Source organism: Sus scrofa, chromosome 8 (genome assembly GCF_000003025.6).
Source record: "Sus scrofa isolate TJ Tabasco breed Duroc chromosome 8, Sscrofa11.1, whole genome shotgun sequence".
Taxonomy (NCBI): domain Eukaryota; kingdom Metazoa; phylum Chordata; class Mammalia; order Artiodactyla; family Suidae; genus Sus; species Sus scrofa.
Genome location: NC_010450.4, coordinates 131,284,239 through 131,307,370, shown reverse-complemented (window position 1 = coordinate 131,307,370; position 23,132 = coordinate 131,284,239). Strand labels below are relative to the sequence as shown.

Sequence of the window (23,132 nt, the reverse complement as noted above, 5' to 3'; positions counted from 1 at the left end):
AAAGACAGGATAAATGCTTAATCACTTTCCTTTATGTAAAATTTTAAAACAATGAGTTTTTTCTTCAGCATCCTTCAGTGTTGGGCATAAGGGTTTTATAAATGTATTTTTTGCTTCGGTATCATTGTAAATGCATAAACTTATGGATGTAAACATATTTGATGTGTGACAGTTGAAAAAATTTAAAACTTTTATTATAAAAATAACTGCAGATATGGTAAACTCTGCAGAATGAGTCCGTAGGTTAAATGAATTATTATAAAGTGAATCCTCTTGTAAGCACTGTCCGGGTCAAGAAATAGCGTGTCTCCAGTCACCCCAGAAACCCCCCATGTGCTCCACCCCTGCTCAACACTCTTCACCTCCCAAAAAGTAATCCTGAATTTTACAAAAACCGCTTCCTTGGTTTTCATAATTTCATCAGTCAAGGGTGCAAGCCTGACACTATAATCTAGGCCTGTGTCTATTTAAAAAGACTGCCATGTATTTTAATTCTCAAAATCAGTTAAGTTACATATCCATTTCTTCCCTTTCTTTTCCTAATAATTTATCTGTTGAAGAACCTGAGGTATTTATAGAGCTTCCCACAATCTAAATTTTATTGATTATATACATGATGCAGTTCAAAATATTCCTTTGTTGTCTGTGTTTCCTACAAGTTGGCAGCTGGATCCCAAGGTTGGATCCCCTTGGATCTGATCCACTTGGCAGACTCTATGTGATGTTGTGTTCTTTCATCAGGAAGCACCTAGGTTGACCGTTTCTCATCTTGTGAGCCATTGATATGCAAGGCTAGGTTGACGAATTCATTGAGGGCTGCCAATGGGGGCTTTTATCATTTCCTTTCAATTTGATAACTTTTATAAAGATATGCTTCTTTTCATCTGTAATTCGATTCAGTTCACATAGGGCTGAACAAATACCTTATTCTTTTCATTTATTTACAAACTTTCTACATAATGAATTGGCTCCCTCTCACCATCCTACGGTGACCAGTTAGTGTTTTATTTTTGGAATATTATTATAAACAGATTTAAAATTATTTGTTGCCATTACTGTCTTTTTTCTTCTTCTGCTGCTGCTGCTGCTGCACCTGTGGCATATGGAAGTTCCCAGGCCAGGGATCGAATCCAAGCCAAAGCTATGACCTACACTACAGCTGTGGCAATGTCAATGGGAACTCCAATTCCTGTCTGTTTTAAAAATTTCATTGTTCCATCTCTGGCTGGTGGGGGCTACTCATCTTGGTCGCTGAGTACCTCTGACAGCATCCTAACAGTCTGATAGTTTTCTTATAATCTGGTATAACAAGATGTTCTAGACTCATCTTGTACGTTTCTTGCCAAAGACTGGGAATCAACTAATTCCCCAAGAGGCCCAGGTGCTAGGCTACAATTTGGGTGTTAAGGACACTAATATTGTGTTTGTAATTGTTTTGGTGTCTATGAGGACAGAGCTAAGATATACATGTAGGGTGTGTGTGTGTTCATAACTCCTGAGTAAACCTTAATGCTTTCCATTTAAATTCAGGATTACAGGATTTTTTTTTTTTTTGGTCTTTTTGCTATTTCTTTGGGCCGCTCCCGTGGCATATGGAGGTCCCCAGGCTAGGGGTCAAATCGGAGCTGTAGCCACTGGCCTACGCCAGAGCCACAGCAATGCGGGATCCGAGCCGCGTCTGCAACCTACACCACAGCTCACGGCAACGCCGGATCGTTAACCCACTGAGCAAGGGCAGGGACCGAACCCGCAACCTCATGGTTCCTAGTCGGATTTGTTAACCACTGCGCCACGACGGGAACTCCCAGGATTACAGGATTTCTTATCTCTCCTCTTCTAAATCAAACCTGTGTCTCTTTTCTTGCATATTGAAAATTCTGATTCTCAAGGGCACATTGATAGAAAGAAACTGAACGATTTATAATTACTAATTTACTTTATCCCACATTACACCAGCCATATTTTCAGAATACTATTATTATTATCACCAGTATAATTACTATTAGCAGCACACTCTAACCAACTGAGCTAACCAGCCATGTACTAGCATAATTATTGAGGAAATTTGAAATTATCTTTGCATGTGTTCTTTAACCTCCCCACCTTTTAAAAAGTTGTACTATATCTATGCCGAGTATGTAATCATTACATACTATACTTGCTCTTTTAGAGTTTTTAAATTTTTAATAGATTTTATTGGAATATAGTTGATTTACAATATCATGTTAGTTTCAGGTGTACAGGAAAGTGAATCATTTGTAAATGTACATATATACATTCTTTTGTATCAATTTTATTAGATTCCACATATCAGTGATTTCATATGATATTTGTTTTTGTCTGACTTACCTCACTTAGTATGATAATTTAATTTCTGTAAGTAGTTATATGTTTAATGCTTGCTACCTGTTCTTATGATATCTCTCTAGTCATTTTGGTAGTCTGAAGCTCATTCTCTAGTAGATTCTCCAGAAAAAGTTTCAGGTTCTTGCATGTTGATAACACCAGTTTGTTTGAAAACTTATACTTGAAAATCAGTTTTGCTTACTATAAAATTCTTGGTACCCATTTTCTTATATTGAGTGTCTTCTATATGTATTTCATTTTCTTCTAGCTTAAAGCATTGCTGTCAAAGGATCTTATGACAATCTATTCTTTCCCTTTGTAAGTCACTTGCTGTTTTTGCCCAGAAGTCTCAAAGACTTTTCCTCTAAAGTCCTATAATTTTATTAGAATATGTCCTGGTGCTGGTCATTCTGGGCTGATATTTTTAGATACGTGGTGTGATTTTTAAATATGGATTTTCAATCTTTTTTTAACTCAGAGAAATTTTCTTGAATTATAGACATTACTATTAGTTTATTACCATATTTTTTAGTATTTCTGCTGTTCTCTCACTTTTGATCAAGGCCTCTTCAGAGCTCCTGTTATCTGTAATTCAGATCTTCTTGCTTATCTTCAATATGTTACTTGTTACCAAATGTTTTCTTTCTTTATTTCTTTTCAATGTAAAACATTTTCCTCTTTTTTTGCCTTCTAGTTCTCTCAAGAAATTACCCATTGTGTTTATTTCCTTGTTTGTTCCTTTTAGTTTAGTCTTCATTTTCAAATTTTTTCTTTTGTTTCACTTTTTTCCCTGGCTTCTAATACTTCGTATCTGAGTTATTCTAATTTTATTTATGTTGTCTTTCAGCTATTGTGCCATTTTCTTAATTTATTTTCTTTATTTGCTATTTTTAAAATATTTTGGTTTTGATATATTCTCAGTATGCTTTCATTGTCTATAAGTTTGTTTGTTTTCTGCTCTTATCTAAACTCCATAGCTTTTTATTATTTTTTTTATATGAAATTGATTTTCCTGAACTTCTATAAAGAAGCAGAGCTCAGGGTAGTTTTCATCTTCTTCTGTTTTTTTTACATTCTGTTAAAAAATATAGCAGCTTATATTCTAAGACTTGCTGTATGCATTCTCCTCTCCCACATTTATTTATGCCTTCTCTGCTTTACCTATTTTGTGCAGTTTATATGCCAGTCCAAGTGGTTTCTCCTGTAATGCGGGTCTCTCCTGGAAGGCAGCCATGGTGGCTGCTTTGAGAATTCTTACGGGCTAGACTGCTCCAGATCCTTCAGATTTTATTATATACCATTGGCATCTACCAACAGTAATTATTGACTCTGTTGGGGTTTCCTGTTCTCGTATCCATCAGATAGCCTGTTGTTTCCTTCTGCGTGGTCCTGCACAGATGATACTGGAATTGTGGACGTTGGTAGTTTGTCCTCAGGCACTTTGTGTGGAGTTTGCGGCTATAACCTGTCATGTCGTGTGGTCACCCATCTCCAAAATGGCCTTGGCATTTCCTCTGCTCCCTGTTCATTCACTCTGCTCCTCACAAAAGGTAGCGACTATTTCTCCTGGATCTGGGATGGCCCTGTGATTGATTTGGCCAATAGAATGTGAAGAAAGCACCATTTGGAGCAGCTCTTGGACCTAGCCACCATGCGAAAGAGTCACATCACCAGGAGAGGCCATGGAAAGGGGAGCTAAAGTGCTCAGACTAACAGTTCCAACTCCCAGACAACAACCATCTGAGAGCGGTTTTGAATATTATGTTCCAGTTGAGTCCCTAGGTGACTGCAGCCCTAGCTACACCAGATTGTAAAAGAGTTGTGTGTTTTTGTTTTGTTTTGTTTTGTTTTTTTAAGATACAAAGTGTGGAAGTGGTTTTTAATGCAGAAATAGGACCAAAATATTTAGTTTTGTTGTACATGTCATCCATGGTTTTCAGTTCTGTTATCTCGTTGCTCTGTCTGTTTTTATGTGGGGATTTGGAGAGATTCTAAAACAATGTCCTGTAACACCCCTTGCCAAAATCTTCCCAGAATCCGCTCTGACATAAGATTATAAGTTTCTCCTAGGGCAGACCTCAGTCAAGACCTATGAAACCACCAGGGAGTGTAATTCAGAACGAGAACAGAACATAGGGAATTTATAGCTTCCACTTGTGAACTGTGGTCTTTTAATAAACTCTCCCCTCTTCATTTTCTAGCCCCAACCTCATTGCATGAGTTCACAGTGAAAAAGTTAAAAATCCATGAAATTGGTAGTTAGATAGTTTGATAGTTTCCTGGATAACATTGTGTACCCCAATTCTCCAGAACCAGGTAGGTAGGAGCATCAACTAAAATTTCCACCAATCAGGGAGTTCCCATCATGACTCAGTGGTTAACAAACCCGACCAGTACCCATGAGGACTCAGGTTTGATCCCTGGCCTTGCTCAGTGGGTTAAGGATCTGGTGTTGCTGTGAGCTGCAGTGTAGGTCACAGATGTGGCTCAGATCCCTTGTTGCTGTGGCTGTGGCGTAGGCTGGCAGCTCCAGCTCTGATTGGACCCCTAGCCTGGGAACTTCCATATGCCATGGATATGGCCTTTAAAAAAAAGACCAAAAAAAATTTCCAACAATCATAATACTTTCAAAAAAAGACTCAATCATGTGGGTACTACAGGCAAGCCAATAATTGGACCCTTTTATTTATTTATTTATTTTAATTTATTTTTTTATTTTTTTGTCTTTTTGCCTTTTTCTAGGGCTGCTCTCGTGGCATATGGAGGTTCCCAGGCTAGGGGTCCAACTGGAGCTGTAGCCACCGGCCTATGCCACAGCCACAGCAATGCCAGATCAGAGCCATGTCTGCGACCTACACCACAGCTCACAGCAACGCCGGATCCTCAACCCACTGAACAAGGCCAGGGATCGAACCTGCAACCTCATGGTTCCTAGTCGGATTCGTTAACCACTGAGCCATAATAGGAACTCCCCTAATTGGGCCCTTTTAAACGAGTTCATTCAGCCATTTATAAAAGGGTCTATTGAGTGTTTATTATGATGCAGGAACCTAGATATTAGGACAATGTACACCAGTAAACCAAGCGAACATCCCCACTCTTGGGGAAGTTAAATACTCTTTAAATGTTTGTTCAGTGATCTTTCTACTGTTGCTTGAGCATGCTCCTTGGGAGATGCCCACCTCATTTCCACCTCCCCACACAACCTGCAGGATACTCCCGGAAGAGTCCTGATCAATACCATTTTATTCATCTCATGAAGGTTACAGGGATGGCAGAAAGTCACTTGGGAACTGGTTTCTCTGGATGCTACCCAACCAGTTTTTCTCTTAATCCAATTCTTTTTTTTTTTTTTTTTTTTTTTTTTCCCAGTGTACAGCAAGGGGGTCAGGTTATCCTTACATGTATACATTACAATTACATTTTCCCCCAGCCTTTCTTCTGTTGCAACATGAGTATCTAGACAAAGTTCTCAATGCTACTCAGCAGGATCTCCTTGTAAATCTATTCTAAGTTGTGTCTGATAAGTCCAAGCTCCCGATCCCTCCCACTCCCCCCCCTCCCATCAGGCAGCCACAAGTCTCTTCTCCAAGTCCATGATTTTCTTTTCTGAGGAGATGTTCATTTGTGCTGGATATTAGATTCCAGTTATAAGTGATAGCATATGGTATTTGTCTTTGTCTTTCTGGCTCATTTCTCTCAGGATGAGATTCTCTAGCTCCATCCATGTTGCTGCAAATGGCATGATGTCATTCTTTTTTATGGCTGAGTAGTATTCCATTGTGTATATATACCACCTCTTCCGAATCCAATCATCTGTCGATGGACATTTGGGTTGTTTCCATGTCCTGGCTATTGTGAATAGTGCTGCAATGAACATGCGGGTGCATGTGTCTCTTTTAAGTAGAGTTTTGTCCGGATAGTAGAGTTTTGTCCGGATAGATGCCCAAGAGTGGGATTGCGGGGTCATATGGAAGTTCTATGTATAGATTTCTAAGGTATCTCCAAACTGTTCTCCATAGTGGCTGTACCAGTTGACATTCCCACCAACAGTGCAGGAGGGTTCCCTTTTCTCCACAGCCCCTCCAGCACTTGTTATTTGTGGATTTATCTTAATCCAATTCTAATTTCACTAGCATTAAAAACCAAATGTGGCAAGCACTAGCAGGGAGTAATGAAATGTTGGTTTTAAATTCTTTCCTTTGCTTTCCTTTCCCTTTCTTTCTTCCTTCCTTTCTTTCTTTCTTTTTCTTTCTTTCTTTCTTTCTTTCCTTCCTTTTTTTTTTTTTTTTTTTTTTTTTTTTTTTTGCTGCATTTGTGGCATGCAGAATTTCCTGGACCAGGGATCCAAGCCACACTGCTGCAGTGACCTGAGCCACAGCAGTGACAGTGCCAGATCCTAAGCCCATGGAGCCACCAGGGAGGTCCAAGGATTTAAATTGTTTTCGCTGTAAAATGAAAGTTACTTAGGGTAGTGCCTTAATGTTTCCAATCACCACATAATTAATTCTGCAAGGGGATACTTTGTTAGATTAGTAAGAATTTGGGAATTTCCATTGTGGCTTAGTGGTAACAAACCTGACTAGTATCCATGAGGATGTGTGTTCGACCCCTGGCCTTGCTCAGTGGATTCAGTATCCGGCAGTTGCTGTGGCTGTAGGTGTGGCCAGCAGCTACAGCTCTGATTTGACCCCTAGCCTGCAAACTTCCATATGCCATAAATGCAACCCTAAAAAAGAAGAAGAATTTTGGACCCTTTGTATGTAGATGGGGGCCGGGAGATGAGAGGAAGGAAATGAGGAGTGGAGGGTGTTAAAAGATGAAAAGAGCAAAGAGTAAAAGCCCATCTTCTCAACACCAACAACCTAGACCAATCTAGCATTTCAGTAGGTTCTTCAGGTACAACCTGGAAATGTACATTAACAGGAAACTTACTACCCACTTCCTGACTCTCCTCTCCTCATCCTTATGTCTGCTGGGATCTGCCAGTGGGTGGAAGACCTTGTCATTGTTTATAATGCTCATAGGCCTACATGGATGTGAATGACATATATTTAGAAACCAAAATAAAGCTTTAGGAAGATCTTCAATTTAATGGAAACTAGTCTAGTCATTTGGGAACCACAAGAGCTTTTTAGGGAAAATCTGCTTCTGCAAGCTGGAGGAAGTGTGGGTGTCCTGGAGTCCCGGTCACACCTTGTGATGTCAGTTACCCCCCGTCTGCAGCTGATTGGCTCTGAGGAGCTGAAGCAGAGTTTAAATTCCTGCACCATCAGAGAAGTGTTCACAACATCCACACGAGAGTGGCTTCATTGTCACAGATTTCCTCTGTGAGAACCTCAGCCTGATTGTGGAGACTTTTGGGGGAAAGTCTTTTTGAACTGAAGAGGGTAAGACATTTTCATTGTTTAATTTTTTTTTAATGACTTCTGCTGTGTGGTTTGGAAAATATTAATTGTATACATGTTGAGAGGCATTATGCCACGCAGGGCAAGATGAGGAGAAATGTGCCTGGGGTAAAAAAATGATTCCATTTTGTGCCTGTGGTTTATGCCACAGTCAGTAATGATATTAAAATGACATGTGACTTCAGTAGAGCCAGGTGCTCTGCTCAGTAATATGTTAATTAGATCTCTGCATGGTGCATCTGAAAGAGAAAGTTTACTAAATAGGAGGCAGATGGAAGGTCATTTTGAAGTTTTGCTTTAATTAGCAAAACAAAAAAATCTTTTACATTTAGGTTTTATGGATATAGTTTTTTCATGGCCTACATGACATTATTAAAAAATCTAAACTAGAGTGGCAGGATTTTCAAAACATAGTCTTTTTATTTTCTTTCTGGCTGCACTGGTGGCATGCGGAAGCTCCCAGGCCAGGGATCAAACCTGTGCCACAGCAGTGGCAATGCAGGATACTTCATCTGCTGCACCAGCAAGGAACTCCAAAATGTAGCCTTTTAAATTGAAAGTCATTTAATGCTATTCATCTAGACAGAATCCAGTAATATCCATTATGAACTGAGTAGCTGAAAGGAGATGCTAAGACCACTGAAATAAACCAAGGGTGTGATAATTATACAGCTTTTCTGTGGTTTAGCTGGGCATCTGTGTCAGCACGATGCCCTGCATACCATCAGAATTCAATAAATGTTGACTATAACTGTCGTTTGGAAACCGTTCCTAGGGTGGCAGTCTTAGGAGTATATATGCTCCTGTCCACCTCTATTTTTCTTTGCTGCATTTATTCCACTTCTTCGTCTATATCAGAAGTGTGTCTTCCACAGCAAACAGCGGGAGCTGTGGTCAGGCACTGCTTTGTGTGTGACATCTAGAAGATCCCACGTGTAATAGCAACACTTCAAGCAACTTGTCTTCTTCAGGAGCTAGAACTTCTGGCGACCAATATTTTGTGTGTAACTGGGGTCCACGTAGACCATGCTCCTTTGCTCTGGTTGATGAAAATATGTAAACAAACCAACCGTTTTCTAATAGGTACTAGTCCACTTACCAGCCCCAAAGTGGCGATGTGGAGCAGTGTGCTTCAGATGCTGAGGAGCCTTTCACATCTATGTTTAACTTTAGGACGCCTAGGAGTTACTTTACTACGGTCCAAAGCGTTTAACATGGGACCGATTGTAGCTGACCTCAGTAATTGGAATTAGTGGAAATGTTCATTGACTCGTGTTTGCTTTTCTGAACTTCTGGTAGAATTCTTTTCCTGGTCCAATTCTACTTGATTTTCAGAAAGTCATCATGAAACAAGTTCTAGCTAAAGGAAGTTGTGGTTAGTGGGCAATTTTACTTCTGTACAACCAGCTTATTATCATTATTACCTAGTGCTATATACTCCAGCACCCATAGGTATTTATGGACTGCTATTAAATGGAGATAATTGTTCGTTAGTGTTATGAAGAATGACAACATTAAGTCCAAAATATGCAACTTAAGCATGGCAAATTGAGCCTATGATTTTTCAAGTTTTTAGTTATTTCTTTAGTCTATCTCTTTCACTTTAGTTTACATGAAAGAAGGTATATACTTAACAAGTGCATGTTAACTTGGAGGAAATTGCAGAACAAGTTTCCTTACTTGGGAGCACAGAGAAATTCTGGCCACACTTGAGGGCGGCCAGAGAGGCGGGAATGCAGTTCCCTTCTCCAGATCTTTTCTGCTACACGAAAGCACTTCCTAAAGGTTGAAAGCCTCTGATGCACACACTACCTTACAAACGGGTGGAACTCCAATTGCAGTTGTTGATTTGCTTTTGTTACAGGCTCTCACTGCAGAATGACAACAGGTATGGTGTAGAAATGACATTTATCAATCACTGAAGAACTAAGGGTTCTGGACTCATCTTTCAGGATCGTAGCTACTTTGCTAATGTATTACTCAGAATAAGGCTATCTGCTTATTATTAAGCGGACATTATCTGCCTGTCTGCTTCCACTCTTTTTGTGGTGTAGGCTAAAACACTTAGCCAAAGTAGAATTATTTTCAATTAGCATCAAAAATGCTAATTGAAAACCTAATAATTTAAGATCTGACTTTCTTAAATGCTTAAATGAATACTACATTCTAGGGAAGGTAACTCAGGACCCCAGGGTGCATTTTATTTTTGTTTATCAGACTTCAGTTTGGAAAATCGTGACCTTGAATCAAGGTGCTAAATGGTATTTCTAGAAGCATGAGCAGGTTATGACATCTTCCTTAGATTTTGTAATATTCCATCCCTGAGAGACTGAATATTTTCTCCATAAAACACATGACATACATTGCTGTAGAGTATATCCTCAATTTTTTTTTGGTCGTTTGTATTAGAGAGAAGCGAAAGAAAACATAGGAGGAGAACTCAATATCTGTTAGCTTTTTATCAAGGCTGGAATATTCGCTGGTTTACAGAGCACATGATTATCATAGTATTCAGATTTCCCTGTGAAAGTTAGAGTGGTGAGCCACCTAATTATCATTTGACCTGTGAAGCCAAAACCATGGGCACACAGTTATTTTGAGAGTGTCATATTTGGGCGAAACTTTCCTTAGGAAATGAACCTAAGAGCTTAGAAAAATATTTTGATTATGGGAACTAAAGGGAAGAGTAGGGAGGAAAAATTTTCCTCTACCCTCTTAGGGTCTCTGACTGGGCCTCGGAATTAAACTGACATAAGAGATTAACAAGAGAAAAAATTTAAAAAATAATAAGATAAAAAGTAAAGCATAACATTGTAAATCAACTATAGTTTGATAAAAAATAACAAGAGGAAAGCATACAACGTTTATTAAAATTGTCGCATGTATGTGGGTGCCTTCCTAAGAGAATGAGGATTTGAAGAAGTGACCAGAAAGGGAAGCTTTTACACCATTTAGACAAAGAAACCATACCTTTGTGAAGAATTGATAAGACCGGGGGGGGTGGGGGGGCGCTGGGGGGGTGGGGGCAGTAAACGGTGGAGAAGGGACCAGGAAGGCCCAGTTTGTTTCACAAGAACTGTTAGCACAGCTTTCCTTCAGCCTTGATTCTCCGTCACTGGCGATGAGGCCGTCTTCCCTTCAGGTACAGGGAGGGCGTCTTCCCACAGGATTTATCTCCCGCTTCCAGGAAGAAAAGGGAGGCTCGGCACACCCTTCTTGCACCTGCTCTTCCTCAAAACCATTTCTGCGTCAAAGGGGCACGTCTGGGGATGAGATATTCTGGTTTCCTTCAGAAGTGATATCGACTGAATTAGGGTGTTTTAGGGGCAGTTGAACATTTTCGTATGGTTTCTCTGTTGATAATAGGCAAAGGATTTGAAAAAGATAAAAATTATTTCAAAGCACAAGGGCTGATATGAAGTAGGCTGAATTAGAATAAAGAAAATAGCACGAACTAAGAACAGCTGTGTCGACGAGCAGTAATGCTCAAGAGAAAGCAGGAGACTCTGTGGGACCATTTGAGCTGCTTGAAGGTAGGAATGAGGAAGATCCCAATTCTCCTTATCTTGAGATTTATGTTGTTTTCCTGCTTTCTTTTTTTTTTTTTTTTTAGGGCCACACCCATGGCATATGGAGGTTCCCAGGCTAGGGGTCCAATCAGAGCTGCAGCTGCCAGCCTACACCACAGCCACAGCAACTTGGGATCTGAGCCGCATCTGTGACCTACACCACAGCTCAAGGCAACGCTGGATCCTTAACCCACTGAGCGAGGCCAGGGATTGAACCTGTGTCCTCATGGATGCTAGTCAGATTCGTTTCCACTGAGCCACGATGGGAACTTATGGTTTCTTAAATAAATTAAATAAAAAATAAGACTAGATGACTTCTTGGGCCCGGTATTTCAGACATTATTCAGTGTATTCAGACATGATTGAGCAAGGTGTTTTATTTCTTAGATCGCAGGTTAAAATCATTGGAATACCTTAAAGACAAACCCATGCCTGCTCCCACCCCCAGTGAACTGGTTTCTTACTCTGTGGTGGACTGCGTGCATGGCTTTAAATCTCCCCAGGTGGTGCTGATATACAGCCTAATGTACAGGGAATCTCTGACTTTGATCGTTTGTCACCAGCTTAGTGTGTATTTAACATTTATTAAAGACGCAGATCATCAAAAGTGAAGTCTGGAATCAGCCTGTAGGGCCTTCCCCACAGTGTAGGAAAGTCCATGTGACAAGTCTGTTAGGGCAGCTCCAGGGCTCACAAGTGGGGGGCAAATTATATTCCTTTTAAGTCATTTCAGTAACTTTTTACATTAGAATCTAGGACATCTATTTTTAGATATAGAGCAAATTGTTTTCCAAACCACCAGCTCTTGAAGTGTGAAATGAAGCCACCCTCAAGGAAAATACAGTTTGATCTGGCAGGTTTATTTCTGTGTGATTCACAAGTGCATCCCAAACCTCTCATCTTGCCTGGCTCCCTCACTACTGTGAATGACACTTAAAAGAATTTAACCTGATCATGTATAATGTATGACCAAGAGTAGCAGAGTAGATATTAAGTGCTTTCTGGAGCTGTAATATGAAGCCTGCCATGATGCATCTCCTGCAGATGAAGAAAAAAAAAAAGCAAAAGCAATCTATTTTCTCTAGACATTATTATGAGGTTATAAACGTGATTGAGAAGCTGTTGTGTGTACGTCTGTGTGTGTCTGTGTGAAAACAAATGCGCACCACCTGTCAATTGTATCAATAAACGTAGTTTTTTGGTGGAAAGATATTTGCCAGTTTGTTCTGCCACCCCAGGCTGCATAATTATTATAAAAGTCAGGAATCCCCATTGTGGCTCAGCAGGTTAAGGAGCTGACATTGTCTCTGTGAGGATGTGGGTTTGACCCTGGCCTTGCTCAGTGGGTTAAGAATCCAGTGTTGCCTCAAGCTGCAGAAGAGGTTGCAGACACGGCTCGGATCCCACTTTGCTGTGGCTGTGGCGTAGGCCTGCGGTTGTGGTGTAGACATTCAGCTGCAGCTCCAATTCGACCCCTAGACTGGGAACTTCCATATGCCACTGGTGTGGCCCTAAAAAGAAAAAAAAAAGTGAATGGTCAGAAATTTCTCTATTCAGTTTTCTTTACTTTTCCTCCATTTACCAGTTTATGCGTAATAAAGAAGTGTTTATACAGCTCATCATTGAAAAGTTTTCAATTTACCTGTTAGGAGTAAGGTTTCTTAAAAACAGCTTTATTGAGGTATACATCACCCTTTTGACGTATAGCATCCAGTGGTTTTCAATATATTCACAGCTGTACAACCTTCACCAAAATTAATTTTAGAATATTTTCATTACCTCCAAAATTCACCCCTTAGCTGTCACCCCAGCCCCTCATCTCTGCCAGCCTTTATAGATTTGCCTATTTTGGACTTTTCAAATAAGTGAATCATGCAATATGTGGTCTTTTGTATCTTGCTTCTCTCACCCACTATAATGTTTTCAAAGTTACTCTACTTTACAGCATGTGTCAGTACTCCACTCTTTTTTATGGCTGAATAATATTCCATTGTATGGATACGGTACAATTTATTTATCCATTCATCAGTTGACGGACTTTTGGATGAGTTTATTTTTTTTAGTAGAAAAGAAGGGTTAAAAAGTTGAAGCTCCTATGTTTCTTTAGCATGGAAAGCATCTTCTGCCTTTCCCCACAGGTAGAGGTGACGTATCCAGCTATGAAGACCAGCATCCTGCTGATGCTCCTGTGGGGGTTGTCCTGTGCTCTCCCAGTAAGTATCAGGGTGGGGAGAGATGAAAAGAACTATTCCTACCTAACCCGCCACGGTTTTCATTGGCTAGGAGCCAAAGTGGCTGTGAATATTCCAGTCAGATGAAAACAGTAGCCTCTTAGGACATGCTTTTCTTGAAAATATCATCCTAGTTATTCCTTATTCTGTTCAGTTGCCATTCATAGAGCTATAACGCTCATTTTTCTTCCTCATGAGTAGTTGTCCCTTCATCCCCAGACCGGTAGCATCGGCATCAACTAAGAGCTTGTTAGAAATGTAAATTCTTAGGTCCAACCTCAGACCTACAGAACCAGACTCTCTAGGGATGGGGCACAGCAAACTGTGGTTTATCAAGGCCTCCGGGTGATGCTGACGAGTGCTAAACGTGACGGCTACCACTTCTAAGGATGTTAAGTGTTAATAGCTGCTGCCTGGGAAATTTCTGTGGGCTAACCATGTGTACTAAATTTTCTAGGTAGCCAGGTATCAAAATACTGAATCCAAGAGCTCTGAAGAACGGAAGGTAAGTAGAAATAAGATTTTTTGAAATATTTGTATTTTCATATGCTATTACTATAACTACACTGGCTTCACTGCAAATGTTGAAACTACTAATGATTTCATGAACACATCAGTAACCTTAGCTGCAGGTAGTAAGGGATGTGATGTCTAGTTCCTATAAGAAAATGGAGTTCAGGTACTGCTTCAATGCCAACTTAATAGTATGATTTGGTGAGGAAGCATTTTTTCCTTTGTTTTTCCTTTATTTTTCTTTGTTTTTGTGATGAGTCCATATAATAGCACAAGGGGAAAGATGACAGTGAACCAAGATTGCCCTTGAAAGATTAGGACTAGATGTCACTTATATGTGATATCGAAAATATGGCGGAATGAATGAACCTATCTGCAAAACAGAAATGGACTCACAGACATGGAGGACAGACCTGCGGCTGCCATTGGGGAAGGGGGTTGGAGTGGGAGGGATGGGGAGTTTGGGGCTAGTCAATGCAAACTATTACGTCTAGAATGGGTAGACAATAAGATCCTACTGTACAGCCCAGGGAACTGTGTCCAGTCTGGAGGAGGGTCTGCCATGGTGCCTGCTGAAGTGCCGCAGGGCAGAGACCTAAAGTGACACTAGCTCCTTCCTCGAGGAGACACCCCAGCCCAGCATTGCTGAGAGGCTTGTTGACAACCTGCTGCCAGCAGCTCCTCTCTGTTCTACTTTGTACCGTGGGTCTTCATGCCCACCCCTCAGTGGCTTTGATCCATGGGACTAGGGGATTTTGTCATGCTCAGGCGGCAGGGAGAGAGTAAATGGGGAGAGGGCACCAGAGATGGTGCAGCAATTCTTAGAGTTCTTATAAAATTGAAGAAATCTTATAAGATTAAATAAATCAGAACAAGGACTAATTAAGCTTCTGAGTTAGCATTCGTTATTTTGGTGATCTTCTGTGACTCGGGAAAGGTTTAATGGCTTTTGCAATTCAGTTTTGTCTACTACTGAATTTTATTAAGTAGGTGTTCTCAAAATTGGTCATTTATTTAGCTTATATCCTATTGAATTGTTCTCAAGATGCTTCTGTAGGCATTAGCCAGTTTCATCCTCACAGCAGCCATGTGAAATAAGCACAGTGATTGCCAATATTCTTTAAATACAAAAAAGACATTTAGTTATCTCACTTAAGAAATCATAGGTAGGTGGAGTTCCCGTCGTGGCGCTGGGGTTAACGAACCCGACTAGGAACCATGAGGTTTCGGGTTCGATCCCTGGCCTTGCTCAGTGGGTTAAGGATCCTGCGTTGTCATGAGCTGTGGTGTAGGTCACAGACGCGGCTCGGATCCCGCGTTGCTGTGGCTGTGGCTATGGCTGGTGGCTATAGCTCCAATTAGACCCCTAGCCTGGGAACCTCCATATGCCGCGGGAGCAGTCCTAGAAAAGACAAAAAAAGAAAAAAAAAAGAAATTATAGGTAGGTGATTCTAGTGGTTCATTTGCCTTTTGGTACTAGGCTTGTTTGTTAAATTTTATTCGAGTATAGTAGACTTATAATGTTGTGTTAGTTTCAGGGGCAAAGTGAGTCAGTTGTACGTATGTACATATCCATTTCTTTCTAGATTCTCTTTCCACATAGGTTATTACAGGGTGTTGAGTAGATTTCCCTGTGCTATACAGCAGGTCCTTGTTACTTACCTATTTTATGCGTTGTAGTGTGTATATGTTAATCCCAATCTCCTAATTTATCCCCCCACCCCCCATGTTTCCCCTTTGGTAACCAGAAGTCTGGTTTCAAATTTTTTGCATCTGTTTCTCTTTTGTGAATAAGTTCTTTTGTATCTTTCTAAAATTAGATTCCAAGTATTAATAATCTCATATAGTATTTGTCTTTCTCTGTCTGACTTACTTCACTTAGTATGATAAACCTCTAGGTCCATCCATGTGCTGCAAATTGGTTGCCGATATTCTTAATGTATGAATATGAAAACTGACATCAGATAGGTGAAGTGAATTGTCTGAATTCACACAGAGTGACCAACCGTCACAGTCTCCTAGACTTAAGTGTTTCCTGGAACACATGAATTTCAGTGCTAACATCAAGACAGTTTTTAGGGCTAAAACCCAATCCAAGTGGCCAAGTGAGACTTAAATCTGGGTTTTATGAATTCTAATGCTGTTTTTCCTATTATACATTTCCTCTAGATTGTATATTTTTCTTCAAAGAAAGTATTTTTTTCTCTAGGTATTGGAAATACAAAAACCTTCTAGGTTTTTTAATATCACAAGATCTTTACAGGCGATTGGTCATCTCACCTTCATTTTTTTAGCTGTTTATTAAAAAATACCATTATCTGTGGACTTATTAATGATGGCCATTCTGACTGGTGTGAGGCGGTATCTCATGGTAGTATTGATTTGCATTTCTCTAATAATCAGTGATGTTGAGCAGTGTTTCAAGTGTTCGTTGGCCATCTGTATATCGTCCTTGGAGAAATGTTTCTTCAGGTCCTTTGCCCATTTTTCAGTTGGGTTGTTGGCTTTTTTGCTGTTGAGTTGTATCAGTTGTTTGTATATTTTAGAGATTTGGGTCACCATGCTGTACAGTAGAAAAAAATATATATATAAATAAATGATAAAAAAATACCATCATCACTCATGTAAATATAAAACATATCAACAAACTAAAAAACAAACAAACAAACAAACAAAAAACCCCCTAAACTTATTCTAAATATTTGCGATGACATGATCAATCCATGAAGGAGTAACTTCTTTTTCCTTCCTTTTCACAGGGTCAGTTGGCTCAGACACCAGCACCACCTTTGGTAACTACCTTATTTATATGTTGTCATAAACATGTCACGAAATAACTTTGACACACTTCTCAGCCTCTTAGGCCATTTAGAAAGTAGTACATCCAAACCACAAGTGATTGATGTATGTCACATTTTTTTTTTCCCTTTCCTCAGGAATTACTAACATTAAAATAAACAGTATTTTTTTTTTCTTTTTAGGAGAGCAGTGAGTCATCAGAAGAAAGTAAACTTAGCTCAGAGGAACAGGTAATTAAGCCGACCTTTCGGAACTCTCCAGGCTACTGAGGAATGGAAGGAAGTGATGCTAGATTAGATTCCCCGGCAACAGGTCTAAGTATAACATTTTCTAACCTTTGCTTATGCTGGCTAAATAGTCTTGTACAATAAGAAGGGAAACATGAGTGGGAGAATTTAGATGGACATGCTGTTCATTCCATATTTACCTCTGGGGCCAGACTATAGACATCGTGGCCCTAAATGTTCCTCTAGTTAAAAAGAACACACACACACACACACACACACACACACACACAGAGTCATAGATGCTGTTAGACAGGTAATAGCTCACTCATAAATCTCAAATGTTGCTTTGACAATGGAGCAGTGCAGACCAGGCAGAGCGAAGTGTCCTAGTTAATGTGAAATACCTGCTGGGCTTGGAGACCTCGTCCCTGCCCAAGATCCTTTTGGAGGAGAGAATAGGTGAGCCCTGGGGAACCTTTATTCATTTATTTTTAGTAGAGAATAGTTGATTTACGGTGTCGTGTCAATTTCTGCTGTACACCGTGGTGACCCAGTCATCATATATGTATATTCTTTTTCTCACGCTCTCTTCCATCGTATTCCACCCCAAGAGACGGGGTGTAGTCTCCTGTGCTGTGCAGTAGGACCTCACTGCTTTAAAGCACAGTTGCTTTAGTAATGACTTCTTTCAAATAGTCTCACCCGTGGCCCTGGGAGACAGCCAACCTGACAGCTTATATCCTTTTAATGAGAAGCTGGCTGGCTTCCGTCTTTCCTCTCTTCATCCTCCCCGTCCCACTCTTCCCCTCCTCCTCCTTTTTCTTCTTCTCCTTCCCTTCTCTTCCTCCACCTTCGTTTCATTTTTCGAAGACTGAGTGTCACTGCTTTTGTAGCTGTCCTGGCATCTGGGCCCAACTGAACCCTGTGGGGCTCCAGACGTCCCAGAAAGCAGGTTCTCCCTGAAAATCTGACCCCTGTTGCATTTTACACCTAATCGGAATCGGAAGATAGGTTACTCGGTGTTTTAGCACCGTTTACTGAAGCTTTGCCAGAGGAACACTTTGTCCATGTTGATTACACGGAATCGGGAAATGCCCTTTCACAGGGGTGTTCTCGGAGCTCTCAGGTGAGGCGAGAGCTTGGGAAGGGTGCCATCCGTGCCTCTGGAGGTGTGCAGCGCTAACGAGACACTCGGGTCCAGAGGATCAGAGTAAATCCTAGGGATGGGAACAGGTGTCCTGACCTTGTCCGCTCCATGGGAAATTCAGACAGTGATGAGTAGGGACATGTGGGGAAAGAGTCAATAAATGGCAACAATGTTCTGTTAAAAGGTTTGTAGCCAGAGCAGATTTTTCCAGAGCCTGATGAATGGGGTGATGAATGAGGACTCACTGCCCTCCCTTCTCTGAGTAGAGCATCCAATTGCTTTACTTTGGGGATCAGCTCTCTGAGCTCCCACTTAGAACTAAGCTGCCTTGGCGGTTACACTCAGCTGTTCTACAGGCAACACTGCCTTGCAAATGAGGTAGAAACGTGGTTTCCGTGCAGTTTACACCTCATACGATGTTATACTTTCATTCTAGCTAAAGGTTTCATCCACCTGAACTCATACATTTTTTTCTCAGAGTCGATTAGAAAAAAAATATTTGAGTCATTTTGAATATTTTAAAAAGCTCAGTTTTAAGCCAAACAACTTGATGAGTGAGTGTTATAAACCAATTCTTTAATTTACAAAAAGTTCTGAAAGTTTCCTTTAAGGAATCAAACTTAGAAGGTGATTTGAGTTTCATAAACGTGATTTCTATAAAACTTTTTGGCGACGCTTGTGGTCTATGGAAGTTCCCGGGTCAGGGATTGAATCCAAGTCACATCTGCAGTTGCAACAACACCAGATCCTTAACCTACAGTGCCTGGCAAACCAGCAACACCACAGAGACGAGCTATATCATTAAACCACAGTGGGAACTCCTGGTTTCTATAAAACTTTTTGAGAAAATCAGCGGTATTGAGTGACCTATGTAAAATGGAATGACTTGACTCTCACCTTCTCGTCCTTTCTTTTAAATGTCTGGTCGATATATATGTGTGTGTGTGAGAGAGATATATATATATATACACACATATATGTATATATATATATATATCATGTGTGATATATGTGTGTATATATATATATCACGTGTGATATATGTGTGTATATATATATATCACGTGTGATATATGTGTGTGTGTGTGTGTATATATATATATATATGATGTATATAATATATTTTTTTCTTCTCTTAGGGCCGTACCCACAACATATGGAGGTTCCCAGGCTAGAGGTCCAGTTGGAGCGATAGTGCTGGCCTACGCTACAGCCACAGCAACGAAGGATCTGAGCCATGCCTTCAACCTACACCTCAGCTCACAGCAACGCTGGACCCCCGACCCACTGAGCAAGGGCAGGGTTCGAACCCACATCCTCAGGGATACCAGTCGGATTCATTTCTGCTGTGTCACCAAAGGAACTCCTGGCTGAGATACTTTTGAACCATAAATTGACCATGGCTTAGATGAGGGAGACAGGAAGAAGAAAGCAAAAAGAGCCTAGATGGGCCTTAGGTAGTGCCTTCTGCAGCTGTTTCTAGAGCACTGACCATGTCTGTTAACCCCAAACTCCAGGCACATGAAGACCCCAGTGACAGCACTGAATCCGAAGAGCACATGGGCCTTGATGGTCATCAGTATAGTCACAGACCAGCTGGTGGGCTTGCTGTGAGTGGAGGAAAAGAAGGTGAAGATAAAGATGATGATGAAGACGAGAGTGGAGATGACACCTTGGGCGATGATGACAGTGGCCCAGGACCTGAAGAGAGCAACTCCAGACTCAGAAGCGGTGAGGACTCTGCTGACACCACACAATCCAGGGAAGACAGTGCCCCCCAAGGGGAAGTCAGTGCCCAAGATACCACCAGTGAGAGCAGGGGCCTGGACAACGAGGATGAGGTGGACAGCAGGCCTGAGGGAGGTGACTCCACTGCAGACAGCGAGAGTGAGGAGCCCTGGGTGGGGGGCGGCAGTGAGGGGGAAGGTAGCCACGGGGATGGCTCTGAGTTTGACGATGAAGGGATGCAGAATGATGACCCAGGCACCTTCAGGAGTGAGGGAAGCAACTCCAGAATAAGCACTGTCAACCTCAAGTCAAAAGAATCCAAAGGGAAAGATGAGGAGAAAGCAAGCACTCAGGATTCAGGTGAAAGCCGATCAGTGGGGTATGCCAGTAGGAAATTCTTCAGAAAGTCTCGCATTTCTGAGGAAGGTGGCAGAGGTGAGCTTGAAGATGAAAATATGATGGAAGTCAAGAGTGACTCCGCAGAAGCTCACCTCAGCCAGTCCTGGGAACACCGCAGGAGGGAGTCTCAGCAGGAGAGCGAGGAGAATGAATCCCCAGAAGAAGGTCAACATGTTCAAGACCTCAGCAGTGAGTCTAGCCAGGAGGTTGACCTGCCTTCTCAAGAAAACAGCAGCGAATCTCAGGAAGAGGGAGTGGGTGAGCCCCGGGGTGACAACCCAGATAACATCACCAGTCACTCTAAAGAAGATCTGGAAGAGAGTGACTCCAGTGAGGAGAGCTTGGACAAACCCTCCAATTCAGAGAGCCAATCCAGAGAGGATCCGGCAGACGCCGAATCCAAAGAGAGCCTCCTGTCCTCGGAGGAAAGCCCAGAGTCCACGGAAGAGGAGAACAGCTCCAGCCAGGAGGAGGGCCTCCAGGCCCACAGCCCCTCAGCAGAGACCCAGAGCCAGGAAAGCCAGTCTGAGCAGGACAGCCCATCTGAGGAAGACGATGCCAGTGATTCCCAAGACAGCAGCAAATCAAAAGAGAGCAACTCCACCGAGAGCACGTCCAGCAGCGAGGAGGAGGGCCAGGCAAAAGCCACGGAGATAGAGAGCAGAAAATTAACAGTCGACGCTTATCACAACAGACCCATGGGGGATCAGGATGACAATGACTGCCAGGACGGCTACTAGGCTCCGCCTTCCCGAGTGGCCCTCACCCACAGGCGTCTTGAGGGTCGGAGAGTAGGGAAGCCATTGCAACTGGAATTTACTGATGTTTTTATCAGAAGGAAAATCAGAGGCTACTTCTTCCTGAATAGAAACGCTGGACATCATACTTGTTTCTAGAGCGTCACCAAACCACAGAGGTTAAGTAATGGGGAATTTCACTAGAATACACATGGTGAGACTAGAAGCAAGGCGAGCTGTGTATTATGGCTTCACAGCTGAAATAGTTCCTAAGTCCTTAACCAACAGTTACTGAGGTTCTGTTTCGTACCAGGCACTGCTCAGTTCTGGGAACATAAGGAAGTTCAAGACTTGTTTCTTGCTCCCGAGGAGCTTATGGAGGGATAAATAAAGCTAAAGAGCTAAAGAGGGACACAGATGATGGGAACAGGATTAGTACAATCCAGGGAGGTGAATGCTACCCCACAGGTGTGACCGAAACACATGGGAGGACAGAGGAGGGACCACCTTGGCCTTGGAGGATCAGAGGGGGGCTTCGCAGCGGAAGAGCTACTGGAGCCGGAGCATTGCATTGAATTTTTCCATTTAGGGCAAGACAGTCTTATTCATTCTCAGCATAAGCCATAAAAAGTCCTATATGAATAAATATGTAGTTTGCGAAAGCACTTTGAATTCATGGCACAGTGAGGTGTGTTGGATTAGCAGAACTTTTTTCCAACTAATTTATCATTGTCAATATTTTTGCGGAACTCCCACGAACACTGACTCCCAGACCACTGGTGAGATGTGGAGGACTGGGTGGGGAAGGGTGGAAAAGGAAGTTCCTCTGTAAATAGACAGCGTTCAGCCTAATTTTTTTCTAGAATCCGTCTATGTGCAATGCCAGAAAACCTATTCTCTGAGTCCTTTGCCTGTGTTGCATGTAGCAAAAGTGTGTGTATAGAATTCAGTTGATTTTTGTCAAATACCCTTTGAAATGTTACCTCAACATAAAATATTTGTTTTGTAATAAAGATAATAATATCCAGAGGACATATGTGCTTATTTTTATAGTGATGTTGATTATTAGGATATATTTATATTAAACAACTCTTCCTTTAAAACATTGCAAAATAGTGTATTAACTTTCCTCCCATTAAACAGAAGATTTTCTTAAATAATTTCCTGAATTTTTTCTTTTTTTCTTTTCTTCATCTTCCTCTTCTTCTTCTTCTTTTTTTTTTTTTTTTTTTTTTGGCTTTTTAGGGCTGCATCTGCAGCATGTGGAAGTTCCCAGGCTAGGGGTTCAATCAGAGCTACAGCTGCCAGCCTACACCACAGCCACAGCAGTGCCAGATCTGAGCCACATCTGTGACCAATGCCACAGATCACAGCAATGCTGGATCCTTAACCCACTGAGCAAGGCCAGGAATCGAACCCGCATCCTCATGGATACTAGTCGGGTTCTCTGCTGCTGAGCCACGACAGGAATGCCTTGAAATTTTAATTGTATTTATAATTCAGGTAGCATTGTGATAAAATTATTTTGTATGTTACTTATGATCTTTTACTCAATAAACCTGTTACAGATAAGGTAAAAAGGGAAGAAAACTCTCAGCTTTTGTATTAAGTTGTGCCAAAATTTCCTGGTGTTTGGGTTTAACCTGAGTTCTCTGCTGGTCTCACACTGTCATTTGTGTAAACTCTGGGAGCTACATGAATACACCTTCTTTGTGTTTTACTGCTTTGAAGGAAACTACCGCCCCTAAGCTTTTTGAAGTGAAAAGCCCTTCCACTTTTCAAATGTGTTTTCTTTCGCACACTGTCGCTGGAGTAGCTCAGAATTCCCTACAAGTTCATTTAGAGAGAGACTCACGAGACTTCGACCTGAGCCTCTCATTCCAACATAGCTCTGTCCCCTCACAATGTCGAAGCTGTGACCACCTGGGGAGATAAAATATATATATTTTTCCTAATCCTCCCCCTTGAGATTTTATTCTGCAGATCTGGAATGAAATCACAAGTTCAGTCTTTTAGAAAGGATTCCAG

General features: G+C 41.4%; 1 protein-coding gene across 6 annotated transcripts in view; it reads left to right on the top strand.

Annotated features, from left to right (window-relative positions):
- Window positions 1-22,133, top strand: part of DMP1 (dentin matrix acidic phosphoprotein 1) — a 34,161-nt gene extending 12,028 nt beyond the window's left edge. For 4 of the 6 annotated variants that reach the window (XM_021100482.1, XM_021100481.1, XM_005667010.3 and 1 more), the window contains 5 exons: window positions 13,462-13,536; window positions 14,012-14,059; window positions 16,827-16,859; window positions 17,049-17,096; window positions 19,758-22,133. In XM_021100482.1, coding sequence (XP_020956141.1) covers window positions 13,462-13,536; window positions 14,012-14,059; window positions 16,827-16,859; window positions 17,049-17,096; window positions 19,758-21,107 — 1,554 coding nt within the window. In that variant the 3' untranslated portion in view covers window positions 21,108-22,133. 6 annotated transcript variants of the gene reach the window in all.